Source organism: Trachurus trachurus, assembly GCF_905171665.1.
Source record: "Trachurus trachurus genome assembly, chromosome: 19".
Lineage (NCBI taxonomy): Eukaryota > Metazoa > Chordata > Actinopteri > Carangiformes > Carangidae > Trachurus > Trachurus trachurus.
In genome coordinates, this window is record NC_139913.1 from 12,018,355 (window position 1) to 12,044,138 (window position 25,784).

Sequence of the window (25,784 nt, forward strand, 5' to 3'; positions counted from 1 at the left end):
AGCTTCCCCATCTCACACACACATAGTCAGCTCCTCAGGATATTAGCTTCATCATGTCAAGTCAGGGTGAAACCAGCGGCATGGGAGAAAAACTGCTGACACCTGAACAGGTATGGACTGTCACGTACATCTGCATTATCATAGTATCTTTGATCACTGTATATTTAACTTCTTTCTCTATGCTGGTCTCCAACCACATTACTGATGAGGCGATAATGAACTGACGATACTTCTCTTTAGGTTTCTGTTTCTTCAGTTTTGGTTTTATATTAATATTTTGGATTTTTTCTTGTCAAAGTTGAAAAATCCCGTAAAACTGACGGTTTTTAGTCAGTTTAAAAGCTACAAGCTGCTCATAACCGAGTCATGCTGCCCAGATCCAGATATGTGACTATGATTCATGAAGGTTTGACTTTAGATGTGACTGAAAGCACTTCTGCTTCTGTGGGAGTTGAAACTGTTGCTGTCACCACAGAGAGGAGACGCTCTGAGTCTGTAAAGTTACTGGAACGTGTGTGTATGTGTTGTCCGAGTGATTTTCCTACACTGAACACAAAGAGTTATCTCTGACCAGTCATAGCCTGGTGAGATGCGAGCAGGAACTGATGAAGCATAGCCTCTTGGATGAGAGGTGAAACATCTTCCAAGACAAATAACCAAGTCCAGTTGCATTCGATTTAAATTTCCTTGACCTGGATAAATGAGAATATTCACAGGCCTAACACAGAGAGTTATTTCACTGTTAGTCTCATGATCAGTGATAGAGGAAGTCTCTGACAGTCTTATCTCATCTGTGATGTTCACTGAAGGCTGACGTTGACAGTTTGATACCACCAGTTTGTTCGATTAATTGATTTCTCTCCTAATATCATGATTAAAGTTGCATTTTGTCCTTTATTTGCAGGAACCAGGTTACACAAGACCCAGACAGGTAAAATAGCATTTTTTCAAACTAATTTGCTGGTTGACTTATTGGTTGTTAATTTGTTAAACCTCTCCCAAATAAAGTAGGAAAATAATAACAATCCACAAAACAAAACACACCACTACAACATTAAATGGTGAATATGAGCAGGTATAGCAGCAGAACAGTAGATAGGTTCAATAAATAAACAGCAGAGATCAAATCCAACTGACCACTGAATGGAAACTTCTGATGTTTGAATGATTGATGTTTGATGATTAGCTACTATGTGAAGCAACCAAGTGAAATGTGTTAGCATGTAGCTAAACATAATTATCATTTCTCAAAGTGGGAAGTAGATTTTACTTTGACCTGCTGGAGACACTACAGGAGGATTTGTGTCTTGTGGATATTTGTACAAGATTTCATGGCAATCAGTCCGTTATTGATATATTATTAGGATTCAAAGTGGAGGTTGCATCACCAACAGACTAGCATTTCTACAGCTACATGCTAGCAGAGCTAAAATATTAGTTTACTAGAGTGGCCCAGAGGGGTCCATGCCTATGTTCCCACAGCCCTATGTTCCCACAGCCCTATGTTCCCACAATTCTAAGATTTTTCTCAGAATTAGGCCCTATGTTCCCACTGGACTCTCTACCTATCTGGGCTCTATCTATCTGGCCTGTCTAGCCTCTACCGGGTCTTTTTACTAAACTTAACCAACTCTTTTATTCATTGCCTAAACACAACCAATGGTGGGACCAAAGGGGTGTGGGAACATAGGGCCTAATTTTCAGTGACAACAAAAGTTAGAAATGTGGGAACATAAGGCTGTGGGAACATAGGGCTGTGGGAACATAGGAATGACCCCGCCCAAAGGGTATGTAGCATTGTAGCACATTTGTGTCTTTGTGTGTTTTCTGCAGTGTTGTGTTCAGCCCTCAGGGCCACTGCACATCTGTATCTGAAGCAGTAGGCGGGAGAACAGTTGAGACAAAGGGTGGACTAGGACAAAAATCAGCCATGGCATGTTAAGTGCCAGAAATTATGTATCCACAGATGACAGAAGTGCCTCTGATGTGGTGAAATAGACTAGATATTTCTGAAAATGAACATGTTTCGTTTCTGAAAATTATAATATAATAATTGAAAGAGAGAGTATTTGTTGTCTTGGCATCACAGTCTGATTTATATATATGATGTTTGTCAGTTTTCACCAGGACATGTTCGTAAACTGGGGCAGACAAGAAAAATGCGAGAGAGGAGGGTGAGAGACACATCATGACCTTTAACAGCTCAGATTTGACCTGGAGTCTATTCACTGACCTCCTCAACAAAATGAGTCACTGACAAATTATTTACCTGCTTCAGGATCTTAAAGAAGATGAGAATCCAGAGGAGAAAGCAAGAAGACACAAGGAGTTTGAGGTATCACAATCACTTCTCATTCACATGTTGCAGCAAGCTCTCCTGTTTGGCACTCACTCTGTTTTCTGTCTTCATTCACAGCTGAAGCCGCTGTATAAGGAGCTGTTGTACACCATCGCTCATAAGATGGGTAGACCATCATCATCAGCGGAGGTGTTCACAGACAGACAGCTTCACCAGTACATCCAGGAGGTAAACTCTCTCTCAGCCTCACACACAGTATCCCATCAAGTATATATGACTGATCACACACACACACACTGTCCCGTCTACAGGCTTTCCTCATGACAGAGTCAGAGCACAGCAGTTTGATGGAGAGAGCACAGAGCGCAGAGGTGAGACACAATCACCTGCATCATTTGTAGTAGGCTACTCCTGCACCTCACCTGCTTTCATTCACACCTGCTCGAGGCAGCTAGTAACAGTCTGACGTCACGTTTCCAGCCTCCGGTGTACTGTCTGATGGCCACTGTGAAAGAAGCAAAGGGGATCCTGGGGAAAGACGTCAGTGGTGAGTTGCTTCTGTGCACCTCTTTGCACCTGTCTGTCCAGTTCTTATGTTATAATACTCTGTTTAGATAGAGAAGGCTCCTGAAGCAGCAAGACATCTCAGAATGAGATCAGTATACCAGGCTCAGTACTCAAAGGCTTGGACACACGGATACAGAATCAGGGGTTCAGGTGAAATCAGTGTCAGTTTATTCAGTCCAAATCAAAACCAGGCAGGCAGAAAATCAAGCAGAGGTACTAAATCACTAGGCAGGCAAACAAACAAGGCAACTGGTCATGACATTTCAGGTGACCTGTTCATTTATTTAAGCAGATGTGTTAACTACTGTCTTCATGTCTGATGAAGGGCTGACGCCCGAAACGTTACATGTGTGTGACATTAAACTGTCACGGGAGCTAAAACTAGTGTGCGGTCTCCTTTTTTCCTCACCTGTGTCTTCCTTGGTGGTCCAGCACCTAGTCTTAAGTTTTTTTGGGATGTGCGTGCTTTTGTTTTTACTACAGCAAGACAACGACCCAGAGCATACAGCAAAAGCTACACAGAAATGGCTTAAAGATCCGCATGTGAATGTTTTGGAGCGGCCGAGTCAAAGCCCTGACCTCAATCCAAACAAGAAGGCCCAATCCCCGAGCAATCTGACAGAGCTTGAGTAGTTTTGCAAGGAAGAATGGACAAAAAGAGTCTAGATGTAGCTTCATATGATTTAGTGCAAGCCTGATTGAGACCTATCCACACAGAGCAGAGGTGCATTTACTAAATACTAACTTGAAGGGGGTGAATATTTATGCAGTCATTTATTTTACATTATAAATCTTAATTAATTCACATTATTTTGTGAAAATCTGCTTTCAGTTTGACATTAGGGAGTTTCTTTTTGGGAAATTCTGTCCAAAACCCCCAAATTGATAAAAGCAAGGACACTTTTTATAGGCAGTGAATGAGATGATTCATCCTCTTACAGAGAAATGGATTCTGATGATAATCTGTGTGTGTTTCATATTCAGTTGATATTGATTTTTATCAGTTCATTGCTGACTGCGCGTTTCGCTTTCACCTCAATTATGTGCGGTCTGTAATTTTTATTCGCCCACCCGTGAAGTTGTCTCCATGTCACGTGAGCTCAGGTGTGTGTGTGAACAGGTTTCAGTGACCCGTACTGTCTTCTGACCATACTGGAGGATGAGGAGGAGAAGAGGACTCGCCAGTCCAGAGCCAAACCCTGTAAATCAGTTGTGAAAGATGCAGCATCCGGTGACAAGATCTACCAAACAGATGTAAAGAAACAGACCCTGAACCCCATCTGGAACCAGACCTTCATACTGTGAGTCTTAAACCACATACGTACGTATATGTCAGGTCAACCAGATTGAGATTTGCATCACTCTTTATTGTTTCTGTTTCAGAGAGTTTGGAGATGTTGCTGGAGCAAACTTCCATCTGGAGATGTGGTGAGAGAACACGGCTCAATGTCCTCTAGTACAACATCATCATCGTCAGCTTCATCACATCCACCCTCACTGTGCCTCTTGTGTTTCAGGGACAAGGACGAGGCGGTGTCCCTGAGCCAGAAACTGGAGGAGATCAAAACCAATTTTAACAGTATAAGAAGGTAGCAGACTCTCTGAGACTCTTACACATCACACCAGACCAGGGCCGCTGGAAGTCATTTTGAGCAAGGGGTGCTGAAAAAAAATTGCCTTTTTTACGACCCGCGTTATGGAGAAATAAACTCCCGACCGACAGAACGAACGGAGCCCTGATGCAAAGCGTACAATTCAGAAAAAAAACAAAACAAATCTGCCCACGTTTTGTGTCTTATTATAATAACAAAACTGGTTGGGATTTTAGTCATTGGCGCTATAAAGTGTCCTATAGACCTAAATACATTAAATGTAAATAAATAAATACAGGGAAAAAACAACAGCACTTCCCATTGTAGCCAGAGACCGAGAGTTTGTAACAGAAGCAGTTCTCAGATGAATATTATGTTGCTTTTAATTAAACTTAACAATAATGCAATAACGAACCAATACCTAGGTCTATATTTATCTAAACCTGAGTCTCTGTACCATCACAGTCTATGACACGCAACTCCATTGTCTCAAAAATCTGTTTAGGCACACCATAAGGAATTATTATCCAACTATTTACATGTTGTTTACATGTAGCCTACTAGTATAGTAAAATCTTCGATTTTTTCCCGAAAAAATCAGTTTCAGGATTTAAATCGTTTTTTTCTTCCTAAATCCGTTACAGTGAGAAAGTAACTTTTCAATAAACTTTCTCTAGTTTCAAACTGACAGTGACACAAATACAAGGTAAAAAACCACACAGCCAATTTGCAAACTTGGTAAAAGAGCAGATGACAAACTTATATGGACATCTGTGTGTGTAAGGACGGCTTCGCTAAAAAGATCTGATTCTTCCCTTTAGGATGATCAAGGAGGCCAAGAAGGAGAAAGGTACTGATGACTTCCTGGGGAATGTTGTCCTAAAGCTACAGGTACGTCCTGTTCTCCTTCTACACCAGCTGCTTCACTCTTCACTCTTTGACTCACAACCGTCCCATGACACACACACCTGCTCTATGTGACTGCAGGACCTCCACTGCACTGAAGACAACTGGCACAACCTGGAGCCCAGAACAGAGACGTATCCCGACCGTGGACAGTGTCACCTTAACCTCAAGTTCATCCATAAATCAGTAAAAAAAAAATACTCATATCATCCTCATATAGACAACTGAAACATGTCTGTACAAACTTGTTTTGTTATGTGTGGCTCAAAGGTCGAATATCACCTCTAGGTTCCTGGAAGTAGGTTGGATATTGGTGAATAAAACATTGTGGCTGCTCTCAATAAGATGGGTGGGGGGTTGTAACAATATCCATTTTGGATTTTGAATGATTTGAAGGTTTTCAGCTTCTAATCTCATCAGGTCTCCGTGTTGTCTGCATAGTGATGGAAGGAGACATATTGACTTTGAATTATTTGGCCAATTAAGTGCAGTGTCCTCGTCCTGGAACCCAGTTTCTGAAATAGTCAGCTAAATTGTGCAATCCATTGTAACAAAGGCTGCACTGAAACCTGAAAGATTTCAAATGGTCTATCTGCTGCTAAGGGTATGTCACTGAGGAGGGCCATGCAGTATCAAGCTCTAAAAACAGACTGCATTTTGTCAAAGCAGTTTTTGATAGATTAAAGATACAATTTGTGTCAGTACCACCGTTTCTAAAACTTTTGAAAGTTTGGAAATTGGCCTGAATTGTTCAAACCAGATGAGGGTAGGTTTCTTTGAAAGGAAAGACCACATGTTTAAAGGTTGACTGATTAGGACGGCCTTACTAAAGATTAAAATCCTCTTTGTAAGCCTGGATAACCTGGATAGCCATGATGATAGTTTATTTAACTGCACGGAGGTGTGTGTTCTGTGCCTGACAGAGAGACCTGACCCTGAGTGCTGGTCGCAGCGCCTACATCAACTATTGTGGGATTCTGCAGCAGTTTGTTGAGGCGTACATCTCCAAACAGCAGGTAAAGGACACGCTCCCCTGTCAGAAAAGCCTGTCCACTGTCTTCGTCTCCTCTTGATGTTCTCATCTGTTTTCTCTCAGAGCTCTGCTCCATGGAAAGGTGAGCTGTGTGGGGAGGCTCAGACTCTGCTCGAGCTCTATGCTACGCAGACCGACCTCTCCCCTTTCCTCCAGGACCTTGCGTAAGTACCTGCTAACATCTGGCAGACATATTGCGCCTGTGTCTGTTGCAGACATACAGCACCTGTAGCACACGGCAGATGTAGAAGATGTGCAGCAGCCTAAGAAAACAATGTTCAGGAAAATAAGTCTCATACAGTCCAAATCAATACGGCGTAGCACATTAAAAGACGATACATTTAAGAATAGTGATTTCAAACATATCAGCAGCTCTGTGTTTGGTTGTGTGTTCATTTGTGTGTGTGTCTCTCACAGGAAGTGGGTAGCTTACAGTAAACTGTACCAGAGCCTGGAGGTGGACTCCTCTGTGTTGTTGCAGCAGCTCACCAGTATAGAGTACCATTGGCACCAGCAGGAGCTGCCGCACCAGCAGGTAACATCCAGCTCAGAGTCGCAGAGGGAACAGGATACACTCCTACCTCACCTATGCTATCTGCACAGATGCATAAAACCAGACACCTGTCCATGCAGTCCATCCTTTACAAACATTTGTGAAATAATGGGTTTACTATGACTTTTTTTTCCCCCAGCCATTTCCTTTTTTCACACGGTTTACAATCATAGTTAATGCATTTCACAAACAAACTGCCATCACGCAACACCTTTCATCATTTCCATTTCCCTTATTTGCTTCCTAAATCTATTTGTCAACCATTTGTCCCTACCTGCCTCTAATGATCATAATTTTCTCATCCTCTCCTAATCACCATTATCTTGAAAACATAATAAGTTATAATGGCATAATATGCTACAGTTAGCTGGCTACTTGCCAGAAACCACCAAGTAAAATGATGTAACATAAATAGTCCTCTCAGGGCAATTTCAGATCACCTGATGTCAGGGGGGTTGTTGTATGAGGATTGGATTTACGATGAGTTAAAACAGAGAATAGGGTTTGTGTCTGTCCACAGAAACAGGAACTGGGAGACTCACTCCATGGCTTCCTGCAGTACGGACTCTGTCTCGTGGCCAAATACAGAGACATCTTCCCTCCAACTCCCTCTGCTAATTCAAAACTCCACACACTGCTCAGGTACAGACCTTTAAAATATGAATAAATACTACATTAAAAAGCATGTGTATTTCTGTGGCGGGAGTAAAACTGTGGAATAGCTTGTCATAGCATCTCAAACAAAGCAAAAACATAACACAATTTAAAAATAGATTAAAACATAGTATGATAGAAAGCTATGAACAGGATTGAATAATTGGGTGTTGATTGCAACTGTAATGCTGTTAAATTATTTATTTATTTTATTTTTTTTGGCTACACTTGTTAATTATTGGATAATTATTTCTTTCTATGACTCTGAAATCATGAAGAGCTCTAATGGATATAATGGAAAATTGAATTAAAGGGTAGGCATCTACAGTATAAGCTAGATAGCTTCAGCCTACACCTTTTCGATCTATTTTTGAAATAGTTGAACGAATGATGGTATTATGGAAGGTTGACTGACTGTGTTTGATGCTCAACTGTAAATAATTTTGTGTTAAAGATCGAATAAACTACTACTACTAATGTGCTTGCTGTGATGGAGGTAAACAATACATGAATATGCTTTTCCTCAGAATCCTGGTCCAGATTTGTAAAACCAGGGCTTTTCAGAAACTGAACCCAGCCCATTTTGAGTTGCAGGATGAAGTCAACCTGGCCATACAGGTAAGTTACCACAGTGACAACATCATCGGTGTATGAAATATATAAGTCCTTGTTTCCATCAGATGCACCTGTACCTTCAGACAGGTACACAGGAGTGGTTCACCATCAAGAAGAGTCTCCACCAGCCCATGACTAAGGTAGCTACAGAGCTCAGGACCTCTGACACTGTGTCTCCAGGTGTCACAGCTTTATCTCCCAGTATTAAGGTCAGGCTGTTTTTCAGGAGCGGCCCCACATTGTCAGCGCCCTCTCCAAGCTGATTGCAGAAGTGCAGGAGGACATTAAACATAACAAGGACAACTGGAACAAGGTGTTTGTGAGGTAAGGAGGGACAAGTGGACACTGACAGACATTCTCATGATCTGTTGACTTTTAAATCACAGGTGTGTAACAGATAACATTAAAGGGATAGTTCACCCAAAATTCAAATTTCACTAATTTTCTACTCACCCTCCTGTCGACTAAGGATTGGGAGAAGTTTCAGACTCATCCGTGCCTTTTTGAAGTTAGAGGCAGGGTCCGCACAGCACTGCATTGCCATATGATGGTCGCAAACGGGGCTCACTTTTCTTCGTAACAAAAAGACACACCAAAAACCATCCAAATACCTCCATACTGCTCGTCTGTAATGTCCCTCTTGTATTGAAGCCCAGACACTGGGAGCTTCCGCTACAAATAAGCTTAAAATATAGACTTATTTAATTTTTTCGGAACAATTTCTCATGTTGGGGCTTCAATACAAGAGGGACATTACAGACGAGCTGTATGGAGGTATTTGGATGGTTTTTGGTGTGTCTTTTTGGACAAAGAAAAGTGAGCCCCGTTTGGGACCGTCATATGGCAATGCAGTGCTGTGAGGACCCCGCCTGTAACTTCAAAAAGGCACAGATGAGTCCCAACTCCCAACCCTTAGTCGACATGAGGGTGAGTAGAAAATTGAATTTTGGGTGAACTATCCCTTTAATAACTTCATGTTACCAGTTCACACACATAGCTTGTGTTTAGGTTTAACTTGTATATCCACCAGTAAATGATATAAAAGAGAACAGAACAAAGAAATGTAAAGTTCAGACAAAACTTGATGAGGAATATTTGTATTAATCAGTGTCCCTGGTTGTTCAGTGCTGTGCAGGTGGACGTGTTCACTGTGGTCTATAAGAGGTTTGATTCTCTGGTGAGTGATGAGTGAATGGTTTTAAGATTACTTTGTGAACTGTACTCAGTTGTCTCATCTCAGCACATTCCCCTTATACCTTTGTCCACAGCTAGCACGGGAAGTGAAGGACACGCTGTCCCTGGTGGAGGGTCACATGGAGCAGCCTCTGGCCAACAGCCTGTTCTCTGTTTACCTGAGTCTGCAGACCATCCACAAAGACAAGGCCTTCTTACAGAAGAGGTTAGACACAACAAATCTGTAAATCTATTGGCATTAGCTCATTTTTTACTTTGAGTTAATTTGTGTGTTACCTCAAGTATGTGTCATTAACAAACTGTCAGATAATAACAAGGGTAAACTAAATCCCCAACTTCATCACTTGAGTCGGGGGGAAAAATCTGACTCCAACACAAGTTTTGTAGCACTGTATACTAAAATATTATTTACAGGGCTGTTACTGGGCCCCTTGAATTATCATCACCTTTCTCCCCTATACAACGGCCCTGATTATTTATTATGTCAACTCATTGTTGGATTGTTCCACATTTTTACAGAAACTAACTGACTGTAGAACCTGTAAAAGAAAAAGACTGTGAGAGATGATAAACAACCAAGGTAGATTTTTTGTAGGAGGTGAGGAAGTTAGGTTGCAGTAAATATAGAAACATTAAAATGACAGGAATTTGTATTTCTTCGGACACAGCCCTCAGATAAGGCCATGGTCTCTGGTGAGTCCTCTGCCTCATTTTAATCTAACATAGCTTCATCAGGGCACTAGCTGATTCAAACACGACTGCCTTGGAGTGGAGGAGTTGATGGCGTGGGAGTCCAAATGTTTTGAGAGTGAAAGCCTCAGGTTATCACTGATGTAACTCCACAAAGTTCACACCTACACCTCAACAACAACAACAACAACAACAAAAAACGTAATTTGCAAAGCAAAGTCAAAATACAGATGAGGTTGCTTCACCATTATGCATAACTGGTTTTTGTTTCAATCAAACAAGAGCACACAGTTTGACCAATCAATTGTCTGAAGACTGAGATCAGTTGATTAAAAGCAGGCTGACTAGGCTTGTGCCGACCGGCCGGTCCTCTATGGGCGATTAAGAGGATGATCTGTGTCTGCTATAGTGACTATCTGGCAGAGTTGGTTAATAAAATAGGACTCTTTTATGTCAATGGGTGCAGTGGCAGAAGCCTGCACAATGACCTGGCCTTAGCAATGTCCATTACTGAGTCAGAACAAACTAACTACACTGTAAGAGACAACATTAGTATTATATTTACTGAATTAGGCTGAACTGTGTCATTTTGTAACATTTTTGGTTAGTGCGGGGGCGACAGGATTTTTTTAATGAACAAAATGTGCCATGGTTTAAAAAAAGGTTGAAAAACACTGTATGACAGAACATACAGATAAACAAATATAATTGCAACACTAAAAGTAGCAATTCAACCAAACTATTCTATTGCAAATTGAATTTGAACCTTACAGATTATTTCTTTTCCACTGTGAGGTACAAAATGTATCAGATTTTGATTCACGCACTCACAGGCCTCAAATAGATACTAATCAATAAATATAAAAGACATCCAGTACACAAATTCTTCATTCTGTTCTTATACAGTTAGTCAGAGCCTTTGTGACCTGTGAATGAAGATGTTTTAGCTTTTAGCTGCTTGAGACTCTTGATGACTTCTGTTGTGATTCATTGACGAACCTTTCCTTATTTGGCTTAAGCAAACCCAACATTGACCATCCAGATGGTTCTTACATGGTCCAGTTCACGTCATGGCCACGACAAATGTCATATCCACTGAGGAGGTGAAATGCAAACTATATGGTCACATGAGTGGAACATGAGGGTTGAGCAGCTCTGTGTGTTGTTTCAGGGGACTGCTTGAGCTGAGCAACTTCCACGAGGATTTCAGAGAAGCTCTGCCATACTGGCTCAACCAGGCCTTCAGCAAAACTCAGGACCGGGTAGAGCGGGCTGTGCAGGTGGACCAGGTAACTATGTTTTATGTTTTATGTTTATTTGCACGATTATAAAAGCAACAATAAAATCAAACAATTAAACTGAAAAGAATACATGTGCGGGTGAGTTAGAAACCCATTACAGGCTTATATTTAAACCTCACCTATAAAAGCAATTGCACAAATAGCAAAGCAAAACAAACAAAAGAAACATTAATTACTGATAAAGTAGATCAACTGTCAGATGGTGACATGTTCACATCCCCCTCAGCTCCAGCCGCTGCAGTCTGGGTCGGTACCTATTAAGCACAGCTCCTCAGCGGTGGACTTGGTGGCATGTATCCAGCCCATCTGCCAGCTGTGGGAACAGCTGTCCTGGCCCGATCCCGAAGAGGCCTTCATGCTTATGGTCAAACTGACTGAGGTACGTCACGACAGGCAGGAGAAGCGAGATCTAATGTGAACAAACACAAACACAGGCAGCTGACTGAGGCGTGTGTGTGTGTGGGTGTGTTTCAGGATGTGTGTAAGATCGTGGTGAATTACTGTCACACTCTGAAGGAGAGGGTCCGCGTCCTGTCTGAGAACTCCGACCACGGCAGCGCCATCAACATGGTACACATGCACACACACAGGCACACACAAATGTGGATTTTTATTACTCTATGTTACTAACACACACACACACACACAAACCTCTTTTTTTTATTATTATTATTTTTAATTATATTATTATTATATATTTCCAATGAATTAACACAAAAATACAACAACAAAAAATATCCATCCTGAAACAATATCAGTGATGGAGTGACTCACAACAAAAACACAAAATACAAACAGAACAGGAGAAAATAAAAATCAATAAAAATAAGTGAAAAAGCAGCAACCCATCTTCACTGACATTAGTGGGGTATTTGCACATATACTGTATGTGCCTACATGCACAAACATACACATAAGCGTGCTTGTAGTGTACCCATATACCCATACCTATACACTAGCTACACATATGAACACCCACATAGTCATACACACACATAGATTTTACAGAGATACATATATTTAATATTAAGGTCTACCCTGCTCTACAGGGCACCGATTCAGGGCTCAACCAATCATATGTCCTCTTTAGAAAATTCCTCCAAACCTGAAAGTAATGGAAACCAAAATTCTTGAAAAATATGACCACACACCTCTTCTGCGTGCAGCTGTGTGTGGTTGTCAACGACCTGGAGCACCTGAGGTCCGTCCTCAGCAGACTTCCTACACAGCTGAACTGGGTGGGGCTTCGGGACCGGACCCAGACCGTCATCGGAGAGAGTCAGTTCCACAACACTCTGCCGTCACAGCTCCAACAGGCCCAGAGCATCCTGAGCCGAGAGATCCGCTCCGCCTTGGACACGCTGGGAAAGAGGGTATGTTCGGGTGCATGAGGAGGAGCAGGAACTGACATTACCACGATCAAATATGTGTGATCTCATATTACCACTTCATCTGTGTGTTTTTTCAGCTGAACACAGACATTGAGACTCATGTGAGGAGCATGTCCACCAGGCGACGGATTCCCTCCAAGTCCACAGAGGACGTAGGTGACAGTCACAGTTCATGGGTCCTGGTTTTTCGGGAGTTTGTCTGATCTCAGCTTCGTCTCTGTTTCAGGCTGCCGCTCCTCTGATGCGCTACCTTGAACAGGAGCTGAAGTACATGAATGAAAATCTGGTAAAGGAGAACTTCAGCAGGTATAGTGTTTATCATCATCATCGTCATAAACTGTTTTCTTGTCTGTAACAACATCTATTGCACGTCTGTCCGTCCTGGGTGAGGGATCCCTCCTCTGTTGCTCACACTGAGGTTTCTCCTGGTTTTCCCTGTAAAAGGGTTTTCCATGGAGTTTTTCCTCAGTGGATGTGAGGGTCTAAGGGCAGAGGATGTTGTTATGATGCCATGTAAAACCCTTTGAGACAAACTGTACAAATAAAATTGCCTTGCCTTGCCTTGCCATCATCATCCTTCATCATGGCTCCACATCCATGTTGTTGTCTCTGGTTTCCTTGGTGTCCAGTCTCCTGACTCCTCTGTGGAACAACTCTGTGAAGATCCTGTACCAGGTGGCCACTCAGCATCCACAGCAGGAGGGGCTGATGGTGTTCTGCCAGAGGCTGCTCTACACCCTGCAGGTCGGTCCTGAGCCACACGCTTATCACACAGTGACTTAACACAGCTGCTCATATCAAATGCTTCATTAAAGCAGATATCAGCTTCACGGCCGTTTCGGCTAATGCTGCGTTCAAGGCAGGCTTTTGAAACCGTAAGTTACAGCTTCAAGTCACAACTACGACTTGGTAGCGTTCCAGGTAACCCGTAGCTCGTGTTTTTACCATCCTGTTGTCTGTGAAAGTTCCCTATAACGGCCACTCGTAACTTCCGACCCGTGAACTCGTACCAGATCGAACTGGTATGACTTCACAGGAAGGAAAAACACAAAGTACGAGTTTCTTTGAACGCACCATGAGTTAGCAGCCCCCGCCCTTGTCAGGCATCAATTGGTCCTCGTGCTACGTCACCACATTCACGCGCATCCCTTGGCTGCACACACAGCCCTTCATGCCGTTCTCTCTCCTCATTGGATAACACTTGTATCCCACAAGGAAAATTTTCTCCTCGGGTTACAGCAGAGCAGAGTGACGGAGAGACTCGTGTTTAGGCTGAAATACTTCATGTAAGTGATTGCTGACGGAAAATAGGACTATTTAGGACTTATATTAACAAAAACATTCCACTGATATCTGCTTTAAGGTTCAACAAACAAACCAAAACCATTACCCCATGCTACCATGGCTGTGATAGGATCCACTGCAATCCTAAAAGTTAGCCAGCAAACATGATCATGTTGACTGTAGCTGTGACCAATGAAAACAGACTGATACATGGAGGAGAAGAAAAAACAGACCTTCAGGTCATCAGGTTTTCCTCTCATAGGGGTTTCACAGGGCAGGGCTCCGTGCCGGTTTCAGTTCCTGAACCCAAAAGTGTCTGACCCAAAATGGTCAGAAAATAACACAAATTCAAGATAACAGGTTCAGAACCTGAAAAGTCAATTCTCAGGGGAACCAAGAAATACTCAGTTCTTCCCTGCGAACCGTGACATCGTCAGTGGGCGTGTCGTATTCTAGACAAGCAGGAAGAAGCAGAAGGCAGTGACTGACAACCTGGAGAAAAAATGTCAGTGGTCTGGTGGCAATTTGGGCAAATACAGAATTTCAAGAAAAGCTAGAAAGCAAAACAAGAAAGAACAAGTTGTATGAATTTCTCTTTGGGTAAAGTAAGGTAATTCTAATCTTTGAACTCTGTTAAGAGATGGTCGAGGCTGGGTTCACTCCAACACCAGACCAAATAATTAGTAAACTTATAAAAACTGAAGAATGATTACAGAGACAGCTAAAAAGGCAAAAATTCTGAGTAATGCAGAGTAACATGCTCCCAATTTGGTTCCACTTAAACTGGTGTGAACGCTGCTGGTTAACCAGAAAGCACCAAGGTTGCAACTGCGACCAGCTTAGCAGAAGTAAAAGCTCTTAAAACTTTATCTACAGGGAAGATCAATTGATTAATGACAGACTGCCACATTCTCTAAAATGCACACACTGCTAGGCTAGGTATGAAAACAAAGACCAGAGACCCTCAGAGTGGCTTCTTTCTCCTTACTCAGCTATCATTGTACAGAGAGAATAGTTGTCAGCTCATAAACTGTGTGTTTCAGTGCCTGGAGCAGTGCTTCCATGCTGAGGGAAATGGACTCCCTCTGAGCACCCTGCACTCTGACGAATACAAGGTGAGAGAATCAGACATCGAGGGGTGGGGGGGTGGGGGGTCTTCTTCTCTTCACTGTTACTTCATGAGATCTTTGTCTCTGTCTAGATGCTCAAAGCTCACTTGACCCACAACTCTCTGAGCAGCCAGGAACTGGTGCATAAGTTCTATGACAGGAAGATAAAGGAGCAGGTAAGAGGCTCACCTGCTGTAGGTGTGCAGGTTGTTGTTCCACTCGACTCTTAAAGGGATAGTTCAACATTTTGGCAAATTGGCCCATTGCCATAACCCCTATAATCATAGCAGTAGGTTCATTACCTTTAATTGTCGGTGCAAGCTGTTTTTAAAACGGCGGAGCAGAGCCGTGAGCTGCTCAGAGCTACGCTACGGAGGCTCATGGGATTTCTTGGTTTCCCTCATCAAACTCATCAAATACACAATCCAACAACTCCAAAACGCTCTGGTGGACAAGTTGTGACCTGCACATTCACCAGGCTATGAGATAATAACAGAACATTACCAGACAGAGTTGTTTTAGAGGTAAATTAAGAGACTGCTTGCTGAAAAACTGTCCCTGAAGGCAACGCGCATCAGCGGTTTTGCATGCTCTGTCTCGTAATGTTCTGTTATTATCTCATATAGCGTGGTAAATGTACAGGTCACAACTTTTTGGAGTTGTTGGATTATGTATTTGATGAGTTTGATGAGGGAAACCAAGAAATCCCATTAGGCTCCGTAGCGTAGCTCTGAGCAGCTCGCGGCTCTGCTCCACCGTTCTAAAAATAGCTTACACCGACTATTAAAGGTAACGAACCTACTGCTATAATAGGGGTTATGGCAACGGGCCAGTTTGCTGAAATGTTGAACTATCCCGTTAACTGTGTTCTCTGCAGAACGTGTACAGTGGAGAGAAGTACGGTGCCGTCACCCTCCTCACGTCCTACAGGAGATCAGACCAAAGACTCAGAGTGGAGGTGCTGAATGCAGTCAACCTATTACCAATGGACTCTAACGGTGAGCCCAGGTCGGCCGGTCACATGACAGGTAACACGTAACACCGACCTCTGCTGACAGACCGATGTCCTCTCCAGGTCTCAGCGATCCATTTGTGCAGTTGTGTCTGGAGCCAAACCACATCTTCAGTGAGGTGGAGCCTCGCTGCACCCAGATCAAAAGCTGTGACCTCAACCCTCTTTTTGACGAGGCCTTCGAATTGTAAATATATTATTTTCCTTCTGTTGCTGCATGGTCTCAGTCTCCGTAAGTCTTGTCTGTGGTCTTTCATCATCATCTTGACCTTTATTTGCAACCTGTCTCCTTCATGCCACAGTATGGTCTCTCTGGACCAGTGCCAGGCTCCCGGGGCCTGCCTGGTGGTCACCGTCATGGACCACGACACCCTGCGCACAGACGACTTTGAGGGAGAGGCCTTTCTGGGACTGAAGGCCATTCCAGGAATCGGTGGAGGGAGGGAAGAAGATGGACCGAGCTCACAGCCCGACAGCAACCCTGCTCAGATCCGCCTGCCTCTTATGCATCCTAAACCCAACGGTATGAACTATGGATCCACAAAAACAATCAACCATATAAGAGCTCCACATATTAATAGTTTCAAATGAACCGTAGATATATTGATCAGATCACACCAACTGTGTCTCTATTTTAATAACTTCATGGTGATAAATTAAGAATTAATAAGAGATTAGTTTCCTCATCTCCTCTGTTATTAACACGTCACAGGATCCATCCAGACTGTCTGTTTAAAGTCTGTCTGACGAACACAATGTTGAAATTCTCATCTTAACTAAGTCATTTCGTTAAGCCATTACTTTAGTGAAATAGACTTAAATTCCCCTAGCTAAGTAGAGATTAACCCTTAACCGAGTTATTATTCATGCACCAGCAGGCCTTCACTAGGGACATCCAATATGGCCGATGTCAGTCAGTGACCCAAATGTGTTTTCTCATGAATATTTTTGCCAATTTTGAAAAAGTTAAGGTAAGAAAAACTTAAAAATTGTTACTGAAACTTCAATAGGAATAGTTACTGCATTGATGCAAAGTAAAACTACTTCATATTTCATAACTTATTTTATAGTAGAACCGTGTTGAAAATGTGTGTATCAAAATAGATACAGCAGGTATGTAAGGTAATTGTCTATGCAAACCTGATATTCAAAAAATATATATATATTTTTTGGAACTATATATATATATATATATATATATTTTTTTTTTTTTTTAACATTTTTTGTCAGAAGATCCAATAAAGGGTCCAATTTCAACATTTTTGGGATAGCCATGCCATTGAATTTACAGTCAAGAGCGTTCAGACCTAACCATCAAGACACAGAAGTATTTGTAGACCCCCTGCTGGGAGGGGTTACATTAAAGAGTCAACCATGATGTTTTCATTTTACTTTGATGTGGTCCTATAAATAACAGAATTCTGATGAAATCCTAGGGAGGAGCTAGTCACAGTATGAAGTGCTATGAGGTAGATACAGGCAGTGACATCTATCGCTAACCTAACTCATTCAGTTCTGTTATTTAATTAGCTTCAACAATATGTTCTAGCTTACATACTGTATTTGAACTGCTCTATCCAATGAACTGTGGGTCATGTGATGTTATGAGAATCCAGTTGATCTAATTTAAATGCTAATTTATTGTTGAACTTGAATGTTTGTTGTGTGTTGTTGCAGAGGACGCCATCCTGAGGCTGCTGGAGTCGAGGAGAGGAGAGCGGGAAGCTCAGGCCTTCGTAAAGAAGAGACGTCAGAGAGAGAGACAGTCGCAGGAGGGCAACGGACAGTGATGGAACAGACACCGTGTCTTCTCCAAAAATATACAATTTGTTTTATTAATCTGTACCAAAAACACAGAGATGACCACTCAGAGGAAACACTGGATCATGACATGACCTGTTCACTTCCTGATGCTTTGTGTGTGGGTTTATATATGTTAAGTGTGTATGTGTGTGTTGTAAAAAAAGAGACTCTTTGTTAACATGTTTCCAGTTTGTTAAACCTGAGCTTTAACAGAGGTCATCTGTTACACACATTTACTATACTTTAAATATCTTCTCTCTTTTTAACAGGAATTCACTTTCTTTATTTCTTCACCTAAAAATAACTATTTAAAAAATCAGAATGCAATGTCAGATTGAACATGAGAGACTGAGCAGTGGCCCCTGTATCAGATTACTGTTACTGTTTCAAACCTCTTGATAATGTCTTAATAAAAATCTGCTGAACCTGGAATTACCTGTCTGTTCAGACTACACAACCTCATCCTCCAATAATCACAGTTACCCATGATCTGAGCCAGTCAGGTTATGTGTTGTGCTTCATTCACACGCGGCAGACACAGGGGGTTTGGTAGAAGCTGCATCTCACTTTTGTCGTCACAGGTAACTGATGGTTTCCTAACGTAGACACTGAAACACTCAGCTGTTTGTTTAGGCTTAAACATGGTTCAGTATGTGTGTGTTTTGTAGTTTAAGGTAACTTTAAGTTACATTCAAGAACAGGGTGAAGAACAGTGTCGCTGGTCAAGAGCATTAGCTAAGCAAGACTATGATAACGCTGGAAAATGATGGAGACCAGAGCACCCTCAGCTTTTCATGTTGGTGAACGTCATCTAAGATAACATGTGAGAAAAGGAGCTCCAGGTGGTTCTGGAGGGAGTTCAGGTCCAAGGCTGGCTTCTATGTAATCAGGACTGACTGGTCTGTGGTCTGTGGTCTGTGGTCTGTGGCAGTCCCACTGGACTTCAGGTCAAGACAGCTGCTGCTCCAGGGTCTGTTCGGGGCAGAGGGGGCACTCTGTGGAGCTGGAGCAGTTCTCACACTGTAGCCCGTGACCACAGGGAAGTGACACCGACCCAGGCTCTCCACACGTCACACAATACTGTCTCTGTTTCCTGTACACCACCTGGAAAAACCAACACACAGTTAACGACTCACACCATATCACAATAAAAGGCCCAAATAGCAAAAACGAGTGAGAAAAGTAACAGAAAAAAACGGTATTTTTGGACAGCTGAATGATTTTTGGAGCATAAATACTGTGGGACTACTAGGTATTGAAAAACAGCAGAAGAAGCCATAATGATAAGAGTGTGAATGCTGATGGTATCATTCATGAACAGTGAACCTGGATCACTGGCAGTCTGGTTAAGAGCAGAGGGAGAAAAAAGGTCTGCACATCTGGGTCTTTTCAGAATGTCAGACTGTCATTCCACTTTGATCAGGATAAGGAGGAATCTATAAAACTATAAAAATTAAATTAAAATGTCTTATTCAACTTTCAAGACCTGTGACCTGTTGGACTCTGATTCCTATCACACCACCTCCGTCTGTCAGGTTCACGGAATACATATTCCCACTCCCACTCTGTACAAGGTTATAAAGGATGTCTGAAACACCATTTAATTTTTGTTTTGTCTGCTCTGGCACAAGTAATGGATGTACTGACATGACACATATTTTATCTTCTTGTGTAATCTCCTTGAAATTATTTCTGGTTTGTTTTATTTGGTTTGTTCTTTAGTCGTTGTCTTTTGTTTGTTTGTTTCTTAAATTTTAAATTGTACTCCTCGAGTTTTCGCCTCTTCCTGCACATTAAATTGTCACTTTTACTTGTGTAATTTTTAACTGTGCAAATGAATAAAATCTAAAATCTATCTAAAATCTACCTGTCTTTATACACACACCTGTGCTAAACTCTTAATCCTTATTAGTGTTTCTGGATTTTATCAGAATTTATAGTACCTCACTGTCTAGTTCTTCTCCACCAATCCGGCCAGTCGAGGCAGATGGCCCCACCCACCCTGAGTGGGGTTCTGCCTTTAAAAGGACATTTTTCCTGTCACTTGCCATGTGTGCTGCTCTTTGGCTCTGTTTTTGTTGGCAAGGCAAGGCAATTTTATTTGTATAGCCCGTTTCTACAAACAGTTTGTCTCAAAGGGCTTTACATGGCATCATAACAACATCCTCTGCCCTTGAGTCTCTGTAAATACTGTTGTGAAGAGAAGGTCTAGACTTGCTCAATTTGAAAACTGCCTTGAGATCCTTCTATAATGAAATGGTGCATTGTAAAAATAAAATAAATAAATAAAAACCTTACATCTCTGACTTTGTAACTGAGTGACTGTGCTCTCACCTGTTCTACAGCATGGAGACAGCTGCAGAGCTGAGCCTGCAGACTGAGGACTGACTCCAGGGGCAGTCTGTGTAGCAGCTGGAGCTGGTGCAATGCTAAATGGGGGTTGTCTCCGTTCCTCAAGCTCTCCACGGCCTCCTGCAGGACGGTGGCTTGCCTCTGGGCCTTCTCCTCAGCGTGCCTCGCCCTCTCCACCTCCATGCTTAACCGAGCTGCGTGGGCACGAGACTCCTCAGCCTCGGCCTTCGCTGCAGCCCAGGACTACAGAGACACACACAGAGAGTTCTTTCATTTTTGACCTAGTGTGTTTTGTTTTACAGCGATGGTATTACATCATCAGTTTCATACATTCATCATTCATACAACACGGCAGGATAATAAAACACTCATAGCACAATAATCAGGCAGTGTTGGGCACATTACTTTTGAAAACAAATTTTGGTTATAGTTACTAGTGACCTTCCCCAAAAAGTGACGAGTTAGTTACTGATTTACTACATTATAAGAGTAACTATTGTGTTTATTTTTTAAAGAATGCTCAAATATGTCAAATTACTTGGACTGACCCCACTAACCATAAGCCTAACCTCCTGTTTATCTGAAACTAACCGACTCCCTCAGGAATACTAAGCGATATGGTCAACTAGTCGGCTTTTTTCCGACTAGTTGATAGACTGAAAAAAAATTGAATATAACGTACACTTTAACGGGTGTATTATCTTGTGACGGGATTTCTTTATGAGTAACGGTGCATTTTAATTGTCAGTAATGGTAACAGTGTTATAACGGGGGAAACAGTAACATTACTTGTTAGTTATTGAAAAAAGTAGCACCGTTACTTTATAACGCCGTTATCACTGTAATCAGGATATCTTCTTTTAGCATTTCAAGGAGAGTAAGTAATAAACTACATATCAGAAGCTTTTGAAAATGTATAATTAAGTCTTCAATTCTACTATATGACGTGTAGCTTGTTCTTCATGGTTAACTCCAACAGTTAATAGTTCCCCAACAGTCACATCTTAACAGCTGTAATGTGTTTTCATCTGAACGATGAATGTGGATATGACAGAGGATGTGAGGGGAAGCCTGCTATCACCATACACAAGAAGACTGGGTCTGCTGTGGAAACACTTCCTGCATCAACTCAGAAAGTTCAAACGTCCTCAGGAGCTGCTGATCCATTTCTACACTGCAATAATCCAATCTGTCCTTTGCACTTTGGTTCATCAACCAAACAGGGCAGAAAAAGACGACAAAAGTGACGGAAAACTCCACTACAGATCCATCAGACCACTCTGGACTTCCCCCCTCTGGGTGGCACTACAGAGCACTATGCGCCCTCACCAACACACATATCAACTAGGGATGTCAGGATTACTTGTTTTCACAATTAATTGTGGTATTAAAAGCCACAATTAATTAATCGTAAAGATTCCTAAATACCGTTACTTTCCCAAAAAGATTATGTTGGAACCTTATCGGCAGATGTGCACAAAAATAAAGGTAAACGCACAGATACTGGTCCATTTAACTAACGTAACATTGAATTGGTAGGAATTTAAATGTTAGCGTGTCATTTTTAATAAAAAAAACAAACAAACAAAAAAAAAGATTGAAATAAATGTAAACATTTGGTATAGATAACAATTTATGACCTAAATATTTCAAACACTTCCCCTGGGGATTAATAATTGGTCCTATATTAATAGATACTTGAAATATTTTGTGTAAACAATGAGTAATGTAATTATATTTTGACTATATTTGATTTTACACATTCATAGTGTTGTGAAATTAATTAATGCATAATAATCGTGATAATCGTAGTACCGTGATTATTTTTCTGACAAGAATCGCACCAAGAAAATGTATAATCGTGACATCCCTAATACAGTTTCTTCCCACAAGCCATCGCTCTGGGACAAACAGAAACTGTAACTCCACTCCCTCCCTACCTACCTACCTGAGCTGTGTGTCTCCAGCTATGGCCCCACTGCTTCAGCGCCCTGTGAGCCTCCTCCAGTTCCTGTTTGAGCCTCCCACTCTCTGCACAGGGGCCGGAGGGCAGCAGGGCGGGCGGGGTGCCGGGGGAGCCCTGGGCGGAGGGAAAGTGCTCCCAGATGTTAGTGTTCATACCGTTAAAACCTACAGAGAGAAGGGTGAACCACAGTGAGGTCACACCTTACTACACCACCTCATATGTTCACTGTCAGCAGGATCCACAAACCTAAAGAGTTCTGGGACGGCCCTAAGAAGGAGCTCTCCGACTGGCTGGGCTGTGAGAGGTGACAGAGGAAAGGTGAAGCATGAGGCCTGATTGGAGGAGATGGTGATGGGGAGCTGAAAGGAGCAGAGCTGCTGAAAGATCCTGGGATGTTGACTGGAGCAGAACTCTGGAGCTGGCTCCCTCCTACAGATACACACGATCAGGAGATATAAGGGGTGTGTGTGCATGCGTGTTAGGGCTGTCAGAACAAACTTCGCTATTCCAACAGAATTCAAATTATTGTAAAAATGAGGACCTTCGAAGGTGGAAACTGATGTTCCAGCCTGTGCCTTCCGCAACGACGCAAATTAACGTTGTGTGTTGTGACATTCGGGGTAGTGAACGTGTTGATAAAACAAACTATTTTGTTGTTGTTGTTGTGCGCGACATAGAGATTTTTTAATTGCCCGTTTATTCTCCTGGGGCGGTGCCTACGTGTTCCCACGTGGAGAGCGATCGGAATGAATCACGGATCAACTGTGATCCGTTGCACCACTACTTATAATATTTCGATTTCCCTTCTTGAAGTTTTATATTGAGTTGGTAAAACTTAAGTGTGTTGCAAATGTTACATAACAGATTTGGTTGGAATGCCCTTTAGTGGACACAGGATGTGATAAAAAGCTGGTAAAAATAATAAAAAATAAAAAATTGAATATAATTCGAATATTTAACATAATAAGCATTAGAAATTCAATCTGCTTTGGGGGGAAGATTGACAGCCCTAATGCGTGTGTGTGTGTGTATTGCTGGGTTGTGCCATATTTAAATTCTGCGAAGTGGTTTTCCTGTGTCTTACCCAGCATCACCCCGACAGTGGAGCTGCTCTCCAGTCTCCGCTCCAACGAAGACATTCCAAGGTCGTTCAGGTCCAGATCGTCCAGAGCCGACTCTGCAACACAAAAAGCAGCAATGTCGGTTTGTTCAGATAATGAAGATCAGAGGATTTTGAGCTTCTCCAGGTCAGGAGGACCACCACTCTTAAGCTTGAAGGATTTAAACAGATTATTTTCAACAGTTCTGCTCTTTTTTCAGCCAACATCATTGGTCATTCAACTACAGCTATACGTCTGCTTTTCAACATCAACCCTTGCTCCAGATACATAACCTATAGTCACTCCAACCTTAACCACCATAGTAACTTTATGTCACAGTTTGAGAGGGCTATTTTAACTTAATTCCTGTCTCACTCTGTATACAAACTAAGCAGCGACAGCTTTTTAATAGTTCTGCTGATTGTTAAACTATTTTCAAACTATTCTGCTTCCAGTTTGCAAATTCTGCATTTCTACTTTAGATTCTGCCTTTTCAGCTTTGCTCCTGCGATATTATTCAGCCTTCACATGCATTTTCTTTAGGATGTGCATTTTCCCAATCGTCAGCTTTTTACTTGAATTCCTCTCGGTCTGAATTAAGGTGTAGAACCGTCTCAGAGATGATCAAGCGCCACAGCCAAGTGACATCTTCATCAGTTTGACAACAACAGCCAATACTCACAACTCAACCAATGGCAGAAACAACAATAGAATGATTTCCAGGGGACAATAAAACAGGATGGACTAACTCCAGACTCACTTCTCCCTATAGAGACTGAACACTGAGCTCATTGTACACGCAGGTGATATTCTCTGGGCTGTTTTCCCCTGAATTACCACATTGAATTGCCAAGCAGCAGAGCTATGGGAACAAAGCTACGTCAAAGGGAGCTCTTTTGGATTGATACTTTAGATACCTAAAGGCCTCAATGAGGAGTTTGACATCAGTGTTACTGTATGTTGTAATTCAGGATGTCTTTTTCCTTTGGAACTCTGATTCTATAGATGTATACACATCTTACTAATCCTGAGCTGGGTTGAGCAGCAGTCTTCCTACATTGTCCCCAGGTCCAAACACAATGCATGATAGTGTCAAACTTTGCTAGTGCTGTAAAACTGATGTTTTCTGAAGTTACTGAATGTTGTAGCCTCTTGGCCAACGCATTCTTAAAGCCCCTATAAAGACTTTTCATCTAGTGTTGATTTTGGCGGCCCCTGTGGACGAAAGCGGTGGAATGAAGACTGCATTTCCCACTGTCATGAAGACGTTTGTCTGGCCGGCGCGTGCAGATTTATTTTGGAAACGTCGGAAAGAACACAGGACTTGCTTCTTTTTTTTTTAGCAACGTAATGTATCTTTTCGTATCGTTTCGTCAGTGGTCCGACCCGACCATGCCTTCCAGAGGTATAGATTAGACTACTTAGAAATAGCGTATCTTCACACTGATTGGCTCATTTGCTGTTGTAGGTAACAGAGACACATCAGCAGAAACCAGAGACTTTTGCGTATCCAGTTAAAAGCTCCGTACAGGGGCTTTAATACATTTGCAAAAATGTTTCTCACACACACACTTACCAACAACTGACTCCACAGTCTCACTGGTGGGATAAAATGGCAGGGCATTAGCATTCATGCCTGAAGAGATGCTGGAGCCCAGGGGTCCAAGGGGGGCGGGGCTGGGCGGGGTGGCAGCCAGACTGGAGGGGATGCTGGAGGACAGACTCAGAGGGCTGCCCACTGGCAGAAACACCAGCAGATCCTGAAGGACAGAGAACATGTTGTTGACCACACAGACATTACAGGGAAAACAGGTCTGAGACAAAATACACTGAGCTCTCTCCACCTGTTTACTTTGTGCTGAGGCCACTTCTCTGCTACGAGGCTCGAAAGCAAAACTCCTCTGCTTCGCCTGAAACCACAAACATCAGATCACTGATCACAACTGGAGGACAATGGTCATGTCTTATTTTTGTGTTCTCCTCCTACACCTTTTCCATCTCACCTGGTCCTCCCTCTCAAAGCCAGGAGCCCTGCCATACCCTCCTTCCCCTGCCCACGGAGAAAGAGGCCCGGACCCTTGACTCACATCCTCACACAGGGACAGGATGCTTCCCAGCAGCCCCTGCTCCGCCACAGAGGACACCGCAGACGGAGAGAAGGGGTCTGACACAGAACCAGGTCCCGGCCCCATGTTATGTCTGATGGGACTTGAAGAAGCGTCCTGGGTGGCAAGAGGGTCTGGAGGTCGGGGGACTGGAGGGGAGCCGGGCGTTGGGAATGAGGGCTCTTCAGGAGCAAAGGACTCTGGGAGGGGATAAAAGATGAAATGTTCCATTATTATGATAACTAAAAATAACAATAG

General features: G+C 42.5%; 2 protein-coding genes across 2 annotated transcripts in view; one reads left to right on the forward strand and one right to left on the reverse strand.

Annotated features, from left to right (window-relative positions):
- On the forward strand, nucleotides 1-18,125 carry unc13d (unc-13 homolog D (C. elegans)). Its single transcript, XM_083994077.1, has 34 exons — nucleotides 1-110; nucleotides 905-931; nucleotides 2,118-2,174; nucleotides 2,279-2,335; nucleotides 2,417-2,527; nucleotides 2,611-2,670; nucleotides 2,780-2,846; nucleotides 3,987-4,167; nucleotides 4,250-4,294; nucleotides 4,384-4,455; nucleotides 5,280-5,349; nucleotides 5,446-5,550; nucleotides 6,288-6,380; nucleotides 6,461-6,561; nucleotides 6,815-6,932; nucleotides 7,471-7,592; nucleotides 8,132-8,222; nucleotides 8,303-8,359; nucleotides 8,446-8,543; nucleotides 9,345-9,396; nucleotides 9,488-9,618; nucleotides 11,275-11,392; nucleotides 11,631-11,783; nucleotides 11,879-11,974; nucleotides 12,571-12,777; nucleotides 12,873-12,947; nucleotides 13,022-13,101; nucleotides 13,425-13,539; nucleotides 15,123-15,194; nucleotides 15,281-15,364; nucleotides 16,066-16,186; nucleotides 16,264-16,387; nucleotides 16,503-16,723; nucleotides 17,878-18,125. Exons 1-34 carry the CDS (start codon nucleotides 54-56, stop codon nucleotides 17,988-17,990), a joined length of 3,351 nt encoding a protein of 1,116 aa, XP_083850203.1. The 5' UTR covers nucleotides 1-53; the 3' UTR covers nucleotides 17,991-18,125.
- Nucleotides 18,018-25,784, reverse strand: part of unk (unk zinc finger) — an 11,093-nt gene continuing 3,326 nt past the window's right edge. The window contains exons 8-15 of the mRNA XM_083994055.1: nucleotides 25,425-25,726; nucleotides 25,266-25,331; nucleotides 24,998-25,181; nucleotides 23,406-23,498; nucleotides 22,568-22,750; nucleotides 22,304-22,485; nucleotides 20,338-20,598; nucleotides 18,018-19,107 (exon numbers count right to left, since the gene is read on the reverse strand). Coding sequence (XP_083850181.1) covers nucleotides 18,952-19,107; nucleotides 20,338-20,598; nucleotides 22,304-22,485; nucleotides 22,568-22,750; nucleotides 23,406-23,498; nucleotides 24,998-25,181; nucleotides 25,266-25,331; nucleotides 25,425-25,726 — 1,427 coding nt within the window. The 3' untranslated portion in view covers nucleotides 18,018-18,951. The remainder of the gene's footprint in view (nucleotides 19,108-20,337; nucleotides 20,599-22,303; nucleotides 22,486-22,567; nucleotides 22,751-23,405; nucleotides 23,499-24,997; nucleotides 25,182-25,265; nucleotides 25,332-25,424; nucleotides 25,727-25,784) is intronic.